The 14,385-nt window shown below is 48.4% G+C and overlaps 1 protein-coding gene across 1 annotated transcript in view; it reads right to left on the bottom strand.

Annotated features, from left to right (window-relative positions):
• The window catches only part of LOC147217390 (inactive phospholipase C-like protein 2), a 67,290-nt gene that overhangs the window by 23,679 nt on the left and 29,226 nt on the right, over positions 1 to 14,385 (bottom strand). Inside the window, exon 2 of the mRNA XM_086175498.1 lies at positions 1 to 2,487. Coding sequence (XP_086031624.1) covers positions 1 to 2,487 — 2,487 coding nt within the window. The remainder of the gene's footprint in view (positions 2,488 to 14,385) is intronic.

Raw genomic sequence — 14,385 nt, 5'->3', positions numbered from 1 at the left:
CTGTACGTTTTCCCTCAGGTCTGTGGCCTCCCTCAGGGGTTGGGTGGAAGCTCTGAAGAGCTCGTCCACAACTTTAATCCCCGTGGTCTTGGTGTTGGTGTACTCCCGAGCTTTCCTGCTCTTCCTGACAGACAGCCCTCTCTTATGCGCCTTGCCCCCACCTCGTCTGTTTGTGATGGCTACATGGACAAACAGGGTCGTGTTGGGCAGGAACTCGCCGGTCAAAGATTGTAGAGGGACGTGCCTATAGCCCGGCTGCAAGCATTCGAACGGGATGGTGTATTGGCCGATGAACTCGTCTCCGATGTAATCGTCGTCCAGCACCACAAAGCGAAGCACTGCAAGTTCAGGTAGGTTTATCTGAAACTCGAAACTCTCATCGAAAATGGGGTTGTCGCCGTTTTGAGACACCGTCTTGGTCCTCTGATCGGCGCAGTCAGCAGGAATGCCGTGGATCTCTACATATATGTAGGGCTCCACCACGTCCCCTTTAGCAGCGGAGCCACGGGGCTTCGGCAGGTTTTGCCCACTGATGACCTTGATGTGCAGGAGCTGGGCCGACACCCCCGGCAGGGAGTCCCGAGCGTTGGCACTGAAGTAGGACACCTCTTCCCTCATGATGGCTGGACGCAATACATACCCACAGTTACCGTTCTGCCTGAACCAGCCGAGGTTGAGGTCCATCATCAAGCCCGGGGTCTGATAGTTCATTGCCACAATTTGGCAACCGCACTTCCAGAAATCCTGGGGATTCATGTTACTGGCATCGATCCTCATGGGTGTGGGGTACACCCTGGAGAGAAACCGCTTGTTGTAACAAACAAATTCTTCCGGGAACTCATTGGCAAATCTGTTTGCGTCCACCTCGTTGAAGGAGCAAATCTCCCAATATTTTTGGTCCCTCTTTGAGACCTCGAAGTCTCTGAACTGGACCGACTTGCAGAGGGACACCAGATCGGACAGCTCTTTGCAAAGTCTGAGTCTTTTGCAGCCCAGGCCATTCAGATGGTCTTTATCATCGGCTCCAACCCGTCTGGACATTTCGAGACCCTCCTCCTCCTCTGTCACGTCGCCCTCGGACTCGGTGCAATTCGGCGGCAGTCTCTTGCCCTTAAGGAGGATTTTACCTTTGAGCTTCTCAGGAGAGGGTAGGTAGGTTTCCTCCTTGTTTGGAGATTCAACATGGAGCTTGTCTCCAAGAATCTTCTTCATGTGCTGGGCCATCACCTTCTGCTGGGGGATGCAGCAGTGCGCTACCAAGCAGAGAATCAGGGGATACTCAGAGTTCTCAAAAGCATATTGGTTTATAATGTCCAGGACCTTCGAGAAAGCAAGCTGCGAGGCTACAGAACTGCCAACATAAACCACCGGCTCGTTATCCGGGCCATCCCACACGATGACCTCAATGCTGCGACAGCCCATCCTCAGAACCCGAATGTAACTACTGATGTCTGACGAACCCCAGAAGTGGTCTTCCAGAAGGGAGGCGTTATGCGAGGAGTTGATGTAGTAGTGGGACAAGGGTTGAGTCATATCCTGGCAAACACGTTTGTGCTGAGGGTCAAAGATGTGGCATTCAGAGGAGAGGAGGTAGTGTGTGAAGCCATCAATGGAGAGGTAGTTCTTTTCCCTGCCCTCGGCAGATGGCTCAAATTTCTGAACAATTTCCCTGCACATTTCCTCAGTGACACCTTCAACGCCCTGCTCCACTTCTACAAAAAGCATCAGGTCTTTACTGTCCAGGTATTCCTTGTTACTGGAGAACTGCACCAGCAGGAAGAAGATCTCTGGCCGCGTGCACAGCTCACAGTAGGCCTCCACGAAGGTGTCCATGTTAATTCCTTCTCCATACTGTTCCTTGGCTTTCTGGAGCTCCTTGAACTTCAGTTCTATCTTGGACTCTTTCATCCCAGGGTTAAGCCCCTTGATTATCTGAGTGGCCCTAAACAGATCAATGTGTCCTCCTTTCTCCACATCTGCCAGCTCAAAAACCGAGCTGATCCAAGATGTGCGCAGGCTCGGCTGGCTGGGCTCCACCATGTCTACGGTGTGTCGGCCGTAAGACACCAGGTACCTCAGGCCCATCACCCAGGTGCTGACGACATCGGCTGTGGTGGCCACTAAATCTAGGGACTCATAATTGTCACCATAGATGATTGAGAAGGCGCATTCCTCTGGGAACTGGTCTGAGAGGCCGTTGCTGCGGAGAACTGGCGTTTTCTTTCCGAGACGGACCTCTTTGATGCTCTTGATCTCCAGCTTCGCCTTTTCGGAATCTTTTTTGGATGGCTCCCAACGCAGCCAGTGCATGTCCGGATCCAGAAGGAAGTAGCGGTTGTACATGCGCGAGTTGGAGCGCACCTTCTTCATCTCACAGCCTTCCATCATAAAGGCCATGCAAGCTGCTGTGCTGTTGATTTTACGGTCACTCGGCATGGTGCTGAAGGACACCGTCTTCTTCCGCACCTGCCTCTGCTTGGAACCGTCCTGTGAACAGACCAGGGTGGAGGGGGAAGGAGGTCGGAGAAAGATTTCGGGGTTAGGCTACGCACTTGGTTTCAGGAAAAAACATTAGGGCGGTTAAGGCATTTACCCATCAGTGGAAGTTTACACCTGAGAGTTTATATTGTTGTTTTAAACACTTACACTGTGAAAAAACCTGTCGCTACTCTGTACCACGCAAACCACTGCACATCTATGTGGTACTACATGATAACTATCAATTACTTGGTACAGCCTCTCTCTGAATGTGGCATCATTCAGAAACTAGGGTGACGTTTGACCTCAGAAATGTCAGCCTTTTCAATCGGCCTATTGACATTATTATCACAAAAGTCCAAATAGCCGTAGACGGAATTACGCGCATATTTGAAAATCTGTATTCACTCTTGGTGAAAGTAGTTTCCTATTATTCTATGCCAGCCCTGTCGAGGGAAGGCAAAAACCTCTTTTAAATGAAGATATACTGCCATGTAATGTATTCCATGTGAAATCTGTTTCTTTTTAAATCTCGACAGCAGGGACGTAATTATACAGCACATCTTTGGAAATACCATTTCATCTTGGCACAAATAACAGACTTTTAAAATACAACGTTGTTTTCTAGCTGCCATTTCAATATTCGTCCTGTTGACAACCTCTGATTGAAACGTCTCTTCTGAGCCAGTTCTGTTGCCGGGAGCATCTCCCGACCACGGCCGGAGCCGAAATCCCCGGCATGTAAAGTTGCTGAGCAGATGCTCCGCACTCCACCTGTCATCGCATGGCTGAATTTAGTATTTTGTTTTGGTGTGTCAGTGCTGTTCTCACTCTATGCAGACCACCGTGGCCGTCCAAAATCAGATGGCCTGGTTTAGGGTTTGGAAAAATGTGTCTGTTAAATAATGCAGAGCACAGAGAGGAGCGCGCTACAATGAGGCCGATGGTAATTCTCAAATATCAGATGGCGATAAGACGGTTCTGGGAAAGGAAACCTTTGAGACGGTCATTGTTGAAACCCGGTTGTTATGATAACAACCGAAAAGCGCTGTGTTGTGGAAACAGACTGTTTTTCCAGTGTCAGTTCCTGTTCTTCTTTTAATCTGCAGGGCCGACCCCAGAGCCAACTGATCTGATGAATCTCCCCAGAGGGGCGGTTTAACCCCACCGCCTCACCCCTGAGAGCACCTCAGCTCCATCCGTCATTCACCTGACCGTCGGAGGCAGATGACGGCCGACGCATCACCCTGATTAATGAGCACGGCCCGATGCAGAGCCGGCGGAGCGACACGATCATTACTCACTATTTTTGCCCTTATTTGATGACCCCCCCGATCTCCACCTCTACTCTGGAAAAGTCCGTAAAAATTACTGGGTGAAAAGTGAAATGGCGTTTGGAGTTACTTTCTTCTTTCTTAAATGATGCTCCTGAAATGCGCCGCTTTGTTTCGCTAACCGATGTGGGACCGGAGTCGTGCCCCAAACTGACAGAGGTGCTCGTTCACATCGCCGTCATCGTGAACCGAGTGATTACATGAGAGAAATAATCAATTGACGCTAATGAGAGCCGATTATCCTGAAATTACATTTTGTGTTGGAGTTTACACAGGTTTGTGACTCTTCAGCCGTAGTTCATGATGAAAATGTCAAATGAATTACAAAGACTTGATAAAAAGTAGGGCTTGAATACATTTTTGTTGTCCTTGAAACTCGACAATGGCATCCTAGTACTCCCTGGTGCCCAGCCCTGGCTGGAAGATCAGGTCGGTACTTCTTTCCTCCCCCAACGAGGACGTGCAAATTACTTCAATCTTATTTTCTGCAGATAATGACATTAATTTGAGATGGTGACCTTTGTTTTGTTCTCTGAATATTTCAAATTGAATTGTGAGCCCAGCGGGACGCTTGTCTTCCGCCGACTCCCTCGAGTCTCCGTCCTGTAGCAATTTTACCAATAAAACTCCCGAGCAGTTGCTTCACCGCATCCCTGGAGGGCTGTTTCATCACCATGGCAATGGTTGTAGTTGCCTTCTGCGGTGATGTAGGTACATTATGCACTTTTATTTTTTCCAAATTCTTCAACTCATCCGGCTCGCCATTGCTGGTAAGCTGGAGCTCCCGAGGCGGAAATCATTAACTCGGTCTTTTCAGCATTTAAAATGTTTAGTTAGCAATGAGCGTTGGTTTGGCAATGTGTGGAAAACAAAGACGGTGGGAAGGTCAGAGGCTCCAAGATTTAACAAATGAAAAATCATCAAAACAACTGTAGTCAAGGTTCTTTCACTGCTTTTTTTTTTCTACCCTCCATTCCTGCAATTGTACTTCCCCGCTCTGGCTTTTCTGGCACAGATGCCACTTTATCTTTTTATATATTCGACAGCCACCGACTTGGCCGCCTGTGTCGTTGCCGAGGTGACGTGGAGGAATTCCGGTAATCCGCAACACCTCCCTAATGCCCTTTTCCGTGGTAATGTTGGTTTCCCCGGCTCTGGGTCGAGAACTCCATGTTTGGGAGCTCGATGGTTCTGGGAAATGCTCTTCCCTTTTTATTTTGTCTAAAGAAAAATAACCAAATAAGAGTGGTCTCTCCTATGGTGTGTAAACAAGGATGTCCCCTCAGCACAACAATGCTTGATTAATATTCATCAAGGTATAACTTTAACACCTTCCCCAACAGCGGTTTCTGAAAAAGTTATTATTTCAACACGGACTGCACGGTTCTCTGAATGTGAAGAACACTGGTGCCCAGTAAAAGAACTGCTAGATTTCAGGGCTGAGAGTTTTCGTACTAGGTTTTGGCTGTCCGTCCCAGCACTGGACGGACACACACGTACGCGCACACACACACACTTTGGTGAGTTTCCTCTAGGGCGTATCAGCTTCCCTTGTCTGGGAGACCTACTTTGATTAGATGATAGCGCTACAAGATTTCATTAATTCCTGCAAATTCTCCATTCCATTGATTGGGTGTGGATTCTGTGTCAAATCCTTCACTGTCTCCTGGTATCTTGCCATGTCAGAGGGCACCGGCGAAACGCCTTGCCCGAACTATTCGCTCAAATATATGTTCAACAAATGAGCGAAAACAGGGTTTATTGGCAAATGTCATAACAACCATAACGTCGATCATTCCGACCTTCGCCGGAACACATGAACGATAAATCCTTCCCGTGGAAAATCTTCCTGTGGGAGTCAAAAACAACAACATCAAAAAAATGCTTCTCTGCTACCGTGGCCCACTTCCTCCTCATCCTACAAAACCTTCAAGCCTCCCACCTCCTCTTCACTGAGCTGGCTGCCTGCCATTCTGCAGTCCCTGGTCCTCTTGTAGCTCCGCTTCAAAATGGGTCTGCAGAGAGCGGCCAGGCACGGCTCTGTCCCTCTCGCCCACAGAGCCGCTGTGTGATTTCTATGGGTGCAGCGTGAATCAGCCGAATAAAAGCGGCGAGCGTGGGTAATAAGGAATACAGGCAGAACAAAGCAGAGAAGGACCTATTTGACGGCGCACTGTCCACGAGGTGAGTCACCACATGTGTGTTTTTCAGCGTGCCTGCGTGTGTGCTGGAGGATCACGTAACCAGCGTCTGCTCACACACCGAACAGCCTGTCGGACAATGCCTGGCAGCCGCGCCGACTCATACGGCGGCACGTCGAACGTGGCAAAATCAAACACATGTTTACTGTGAAAATATTTACGTCGAAGCGTTGCTTCCACCGACTCGCCATCGTCGAAAGTCCCGACGATGATCGGAATATCGTTCGCATCTCAGTGGTCGAGCCTTTCGGCGACCGGGCGTGAAAAAGCCTCGCCAAAAGCACCGCAGTGAAAAATGCAAACGAAAAAACGTGAAATCATTGAGAAAATGTGCCAAATGTAATGCTCAGCTCACCAAATCCACCCCAAGGCTGCTTTACTTTCTGCCTGGATAACGTTGCAATGAGCGACGTGCTAACGAAAACATTGCCGTAACACCAGATGCGACAATGTGAAACTCAACATCTACATGCAACTGCAGAGTCCAAAGTCTTTTTATTTAATCAGATTTCAGTGGCCCGATTCGCCCCCCTCCCCCGGCCCATCCCGACAACTCGGCCAGCCCCGCAGGCTACATCCCGGGGGCACTGCAGCACTTCCTCCTTCCCGTATCCGAGACGGTTACACACTGACATCTGAATCCTGCCACGGAGGAGCCATCGGGCCATAATAGACTCCACTGCTCTTGAAAACTGACACACCCATTGTGTCTGCGAGATTGTAAGAGACAGAGAGAAAGACGGAGAGAGGATGGGAGGTCCATGTGAGGGGGTTGGGGGTGGAGGAGAAGGGTAGCCTAGTTTGTCACGATGGTGTCGGGGGTTGTGCCGCGGGGGATAGAGCGGTCGCCCTTGGAGACGAACATTCCCGGTTCGATTCCCTGTCGAAGTGTTGTTGAGCGAGACACTGAAACCCCTCGCTGATGCTGCTCCTTAGCTGCCTCGTGCTCAGGGTTCATCCATGATGGGTTAAATGCAGTTGTCAAATTTCGCTGACATTCTGCTCTATGAATGTCAAGGTACTTCTTTCTCATTGTGAATACTCAATATATTTAATTAGATATGATATAGATTCTACAAAAGATGAAAAAATAGACAAAGATGGGTGTCAATTTTCATTTGAGGAGTAGGCCAGGTGAGGGAGGGAAGGAGGAAGCGAGAAAGGGAGAGACGTCGGGCCTGTCATCCGTCGTCACTGTAATCCGCCACGTGGGCGGCTACCGAAACTCCCGCGGCGGGAGTCTCCACGGCGCATTGTGCAACTCATCCCTCTGTCTCAGCGCCATTTTTTTTCTTCTTTTCCCGCATGCCATGAACATAATGTGTGATTAAATGACGAAAAAAAATTCCGTTTTCGTGTGAAACCGAGCGAGAGCAGACGCACTTGCGTCCGTCCCGCTGCGCACATTGATTTAAATTCTCAAGCTTGTCAGTTGGTGGTGCTGCAAAAGCTCAAACAGATGACAATACCGAACCCTCCGGAGAAGGATGGACAGGCCGAGTGAACACCAAACAATCTCACTAATTATTTGCCCGGGGAGGGAGAAGGGGTCGGGCCCGTCGAAGCGAAGGGCCGCAGAAAAAAAGAAAAAGGCTGCCTGACTTCCATGCAGTCGCCAGTCAAAACAAATCCTGTTTAAGCGTCCGTTTATTTCCCCCTGTCAATCAAAAGGTTGAGGAATATGCCCCGTTTACTTGTTAGATGCGCACGTGCATGTCGGCGTGAGGCTTCCCCATCGCGCAACCCTGCTTGTCCCCCAGCTGCTTCTGGTGACCTGGCGCCACCAGCGGGACCAATTATTTCTCATGGAGCCTCATCTCGTAGGCACTCAGGTGAGAATTTGGGGGTGTGCATTCATGCATTACTTGTTGCTAAGCACAGGGAAGGAGGAGATGAAAGAAAAAAAAAAAAAAAGGGCCAAATCCCATCCAGTCCGAGACTTCACTTCCTGTCTGATGGGTCTGACGTCATCCTCCCCCGTAACCAAGGTGCTGCTCCTACTCGCTCTGCATTCCCCTCTGCCGGGTCATATTATAATGTGCATTAATGGATGTACGTCTATATGTGTCGGTGTGATTGACAGGTGTCTATTCCAGGGTGAACCCTCCTCTTGCCCAATGACACTGGGCTTTGCTACAGCACCGCTGTGACCCTGAATGCAGGATGAGCGGTATAAATAATCGATGAATAACCATCTTGAACTTCATTTTAATAATGAAAATAAATTAAGAAAACAAACTATCAGTTGTTTTCATTTGTTTAATTTTTGTTTCCACTGTTTGCTCTTTTGCTTCTAGAACACAACAGGATGAAAGAGAAAATAAAACAGAGCTTTATTTCAACAAGGGAAACAGGCTGGGCAGTCTTTGCACACTGTTGGTATTTTCCTGGACTATCTCTCGCCCTGCTTCTTGGAGCAAGTTTACATAAAATAATCCCTGTGATTATTATCTAGTTTGCCCTTCTCCGTGTACAACCTGCGGTGTCTTTCCCCACGTCTCCTCTCTGATCGCCTCGCCGGAGACAGGTGCGGCGGGGGTGGAGAGGAGAGCTCAGAGAAGAGCTCTACGGCGCCTCACCTCCACAAGCTGGCGCCGTCTGTCCGGCCAGCCTTTCCTTCTGTTAAGCTTATTTGCAAACAAGAACCTTTCCTGCCATTCGCTCGCAGCGTCCCTGGCTCCCCTTCGACCCCCAGGCGTGACCTCACCCAGCTTCCTCCGCCTGGTTCCCCGGGCCCCGCAGCCATTAGCATCTCAAACCCACACTTGCGGGACAATGACTGCCACACCTCTAAATAGGTAAATATGGAGACCACCACCTCTGAGAGCTGAGTTAGGAGCGAGCGGGATGAGTGTCTGACACCGACGTGGCTCCCGCTGTCCGTAAAGTGATGTTGTCAAACAGTCGGATGTGACGCCCACCTCTAGTTAGCCCAGCGAAAATCATGGAAAAACATGTTGTCACCTTGTCCATGAAGAGATGGAGACATTTTTTGTTGAGATACCGTGATGGAGAGCATCATCTATGAGAAGGCAGGAGACAGTTACAGGGATTCGGTGCAGCAGACAGCGGGACCGTCAACGGACGAGGCATCAGAAGTGCCATTCAAAGTCAGTCAGGGATGGTTTGATCGTTCTAAAGAGGACCAGCAGTCGCTCCATCCCTAAATTAAGTTTAGTGATATAGTGCAGCACATTGTACAAGTTCAATTTAGCAATACAATTTAGCATTATAGCAAGTGTGTAGCGAGTAAGTTGAGTTCAGCGATCGAGCCACGAACGAAAAACTCCCACAAATCTCCTCCGCTGATCTCCTCTGCCGCCGCCGGCATCTTTGTCGGAGCTTCAAGGTAAATATATTCAGTAAAACCAGTTTATTTCTCTACATTCTCTTTTATTATGTATTTTTTTAATATTATTTGCTATAGATAATGTACAATTTTTGTTTATAAAAAAGTAAAAAACAAGGGGCATGAACGTATTATTTGAATTTCAATCGAGAAACTGATTGAATTGAAATTGAAAATATGCGAGCAAAGTGAGTCACGACCTCATGGAACGAATTAAACTTATAAGTCTAGGTGCCACTGTACTTTAATTGAAGTGTTGGTTTTTATGTCTGCGATGGGATTTCAAATTGAAGTAAGCTGTGTCAAAGCACACACACACACGCACACACACACACACACACACACACACACACACACACACACACACACACACACACACACACACACACACACACACACACACACACACACACACACACACACACACACACACACACACCAATAAATCACATTTTGAATTGATTGTCCTGGTGCTCTTGTTTATGCTTTGAGAAAACCCAGATCTATTAATCTGACGCAAACACGTCGGTGTTGTTTGCCCTTGGGATGCAAGAAGCTCAGCTCCTGTCCATTTGAGAACTTCCCACCCCCACAGTGCCGTGTTAAGTCTGAGCCATGGAGAACCTTCTAAATGCCAGGTGCAGCGGGTGGCGACGCAAACCTCCTGAGGAGGAAACTGTGGTTTACAGTGCAGGATGCCGACCCTCGAAAAGAGACAAAAGAGGCGCTTGGCGGTACCTGAGAACACGTTTTCTGTCTATTTTTAACGTGGAAACGCATTAGGAGAGTATTTCAATCAAGACGCGGTTTCCATCTGAAATTGACATCTCAGCTGACAAGCGGACAGTGATACAGAAAACTAAACTGCGCTTGCTGTGTTACAAGGATAAAGTCAAAGATCTGCTTTGCCGTCACTATCCAAATAGAATAATCCACTCCAATCCCACTCAGGTTCAAAGTTTTAATGCGGATGAGATTCTTTGCCGGCAGCTATAACAGCTAAAACAACCCTATGAGCATTTGCTGTTGTTTCTTTAATTCATTCAGGGGCAGAGGAAACACATTGGGAAGTAAAAAAAACAAACTTCAATTCAGAGTTGACTGCCAACAAGCCAAATCTCACAAATGAGCAGCTTTAAAAGTATCTGTCCCATGTTTTTCTTCTTCCTATCCTCGTGATACCCGGATAGACTGGTGTTTACACGGGTACAAATCTCCCCACCCCCCAACCCCTCGGCATGGGGGCCGTTGCCGTAATTACACCTCGAAGCGTTCCCCTCATTACAATCATGCCACGTTTCTCGATTTCCCGAATGATCTCTAGCCACAGCCGCCGGGTGTCAGATGCGTTTGCCAAACTTGCTGGAGGGTGTGTGTGTGTGTGTGTGTGTGTGTTTGCTCAACTTCTGATGATGACTGATGAAAGGATAAGAGTTGACATTGGCAAGTCGACACCTGGGTCTCGTCCTTGCTGCGGTTCTTTCCGCTGCGCTCCAACCCTTCCATTTTCTAGATCAACAAAAACGAGTCCTCCTTGTCATCGGTAAACCTTTACAGTTTTTCTCTGCGTTCTATTGTTTTATTCGCCCCCCCCTGTCTCTCATTCTCTTCCGCGCGCCCAATAAGGAGGCGAGATTGATGCTGGGAAACAATTAAGGTCAAACCCGGGTTGCACTGGATGTTTCCACGCTGTGGGAAATGATCTATCGCTTCCTCAATAACATCTGAGCGAGACAGCTGTGTTAAAGCTGCTCCCAATGAACCGCCCGCCTGAGTTCAGACACAACAAACGGGGAGGCGACAGGATCTGGCGGGCACGCACGCACGCACACGTACTAAACACAAAACGTGGAAATTTGGCCAATTGCTCCTCTTTCTTGACAGCAAATCTCTGCAGCTCAATCTGGACGGGAGCAAGAGGTCAGGGAGTTTCCAGTCTTTGGTCGAACAGCATAATAGGCCACAATGCCTCTGTTCAGGACCACCCTGGATTTCTGACCATGACCGCCGCTGTCCGCTGGCGGCCATTTCCTTGTAGAATGGCCGCTCCTCCTTAAGTCCAAGCTCATGGAGTTGGAGTTCAGTTGGATTTTTCAGAGTCATGTTTACCCATCCAGTGCTTCGTGCTTCAGCCTCACAGCACGAAGGATCCGGGTTCGAGTCCAACAAGGGTATCTTTCTGTGTGGCGTTTGCATGCTGTCCCCGTGTCTGCGTGGGTTTCCTCCGGGTACTCCGCTTTCCTCTCACAGTCCACAAAAACATGCAGCAAGTTTATTGGAAAAGATTGGGAAATATTCCCCTGAATGAGTGAGTGAATGATTGTTTGTCTGCATATGTGGGTCTGCGACTGACTGGCGACCAGTCCAGGGTGTACCCTACCTCTCGCCCGATGACAGCTGGGATAGGCTCCAGCATCCACCGCAATCCTGAGTGCAGGATAAGCGGCAGACGATGTCAACACGCCAAAATGTTTGCTTGCAAAGCAACAACTCAATTTTTACGGAAACACCATCTTGTTTGGACGATTCCACCGGGATTATCGTTTATTGACATTGTTGAAGGGGCGAGGTCAGGAGTCGGGGGGCCGCCAGTTGAGTTAAAAGCAAAACTGATAAAGGGAATTAAAGCTGAGTGCCTGCCTGGCGAGACGCAGCAACGTTTTCTTTGCCTGAGGAAATGAAGAGGAGGAAGACAGAGAGACAACCCAGGCTAGTTCTGTTTCTTGACATTTCAAACGCTCAGAATTCATCTCGGAGGCCTTTAGCAAATTTTCATGCTTTGTACGATAATAAAATCATTCTTTTGGTGCGAGAAAGAGTAAATATTTCTGGCACAAAGAGCATCGTTCATCGTTCAACTCCTGGGATTGGACCACAGGATACATTTCAACAGTTTAATGTCAGAGGATTTCAGCCTTTGAATCTATCTCTCTTTGATTGAATTCCCTTTGTATTTTTGATCTTACTCCACCAAATTTCAAGATGGTGCTGATGAAACACTTCTTCCAATTTATTTGGTTGCTGCTTCAACATTCAAACATGGAAAAAAGAACCTATGGAATTCTACTATGAAGATCCTACAAGAAATGAATCCAACGTGTAAGAGATGCTAATTCAGTGGAGTCATGTTAACATTTCGAGCTGTCTCCGCCACATGCAGGAAAAATAAAACCTTCAGATTTACATACGTCCCCGACATGTTTTATCACAAGCACACCGGGGAAACGGAGTCAGGGAAAAAAACAAAACAAAACAAAAGACAACAAAGGTCACTCGGTCGGTCTCCAGCCAGGGCATTTCCCTTAAAACAGACACGAGAAGATGACAGCGCTCTGCAGCGGGAACATGGGGGGTGGAGGGTGCAGGGTGAGGGATGGTGGACAGCGGTTGCGGGAAAATCATCCTGCAGTGCAACGCCATCCCTCAAAACCCCCAGAAACATCCAGTACCACCAGGGGAGAGGGTACATGGCGCTGAGAGTTTGACGGCTATAAATAAAAGCCGTGCAGGACAGGCGTACGGCCGCATCCGCGCCCCTCCAGCATGTCAGCGCGGCCTCACAAGGATAACCTTGACAACCGTCTGCATTGCAGCGAATGGCGGGGAGGGAGAAGTGCCCCCGCCTGCCACCAGAGAACTACTCTGCTGCTACTGCAGCACAGGACACGGCTCTCCCCTCCTCCAATCCTGCCTACCTACGTTTGCCACCCCCCCCCCCACACACACACACACAGTGATAGTCCCCGAACACGTATTCCAACACACATGCGCGATCACTTCCTGTCCTTGATGGCTACTCTTTGTCTGACTCGATTTCTTCTGCGGTGCCCAGCAGGAGGAGTGTGTTCCAGGGAGACGTGCTAAGCGGGCCAACATGGCTAGAGCGGAACCCAAAGTAAACGCAGAAGTTCAAACGCTGATCTTCAGGCTGAACTCATCATGTTGGGAATTATTTTCATCCTGTCTCGGAAAAGGGGGCGGGGCGGGGTCTCTTCACCCAGGGTGCAGAAGTCAGCTGCTCCTCATGACGGGAACGGATCTCGAATGAATAAAACCCCTTTCTTTTTGATTCCTTCCATCTCAAAATTGACTAACTGTGAGAAATATTCATTCACTAAGTGTAAAAAGCACAAGTCGAAAGCTTTTTTAAAAAATATAGAAAGAAAAAAAAAACCTTTATCACATTGAGATGGGGAAAAGATAAAAAAAAAAAAAAAAAAAAAAAAAAAAAGAAAATTCTTGCACACATGCTGCAGGACAGTAAAACTTACACAGTGATTCGTTTCTCATTCTTGGCCCAGATGCCCACCATGTGTGTATTTTAACATCCAAAGCTGAAAAAAATGCTATTAATATATCAAAAAAAAGCTGGAGTAGAGAAAAAAGAGGCTAAATTTGGCCATCGCTCGGTGAAGTCCAGTCACCTGTGTGGGTGCAGAGGACTGCGTGTGGGCAGCAGAGCAGGCAGGCTTACTATAGCCTTTGGTGCAGGCTACTGTTTCTCTTCCGCCAGCCCTCCACCCCCACTCACCCCCGTTTCAGTCTCTGCTTCAGTGTTTGGCAAAAAATAGGACTACATCTTTGAGCAGGCTTTGATCAATGATGCATTTTCTCTCTGACACATTCCACGCCTGCGTCCGTGAAGCCCACTCAGCTCTATAAATAATACCCGTGAGCCTGATCCTTGGCTGGGCTCCTTCTGTCTCGTCAAGAGGCTGGCAAACCGACTTGTGGGCTGTGCCAGAGGGGGAATGAGAGAGATGGAAAAAAAAAAGCAAAAAGAAAGACAACCAACACTTCTCCGGTCGACTTAATTTCTATCTGTAACACGGTGGGGCTGATCGCGCACGGGCCATGAATGGGCCTTCTTAGATTATCGCTCAGATTTTATCAAGCTCCTGGTTTAAACATGTAAAAAAGCACGTTGAACATGGTCGTATCATTAACCGTTCACACAGTCACACACACACAAACACTGCTTTAGCGAGGATGGTCTTCCTCCTATTCCTCCAAAGACAAGGTC

This window comes from Fistularia commersonii, chromosome 28 (assembly GCF_037954325.1).
Source record: "Fistularia commersonii isolate RoL2024-O1a breed Wild chromosome 28, RoL_Fcom_v1.0, whole genome shotgun sequence".
Taxonomy (NCBI): Eukaryota; Metazoa; Chordata; class Actinopteri; order Syngnathiformes; family Fistulariidae; genus Fistularia; species Fistularia commersonii.
This window is presented reverse-complemented; position numbering and strand designations above follow the sequence as displayed.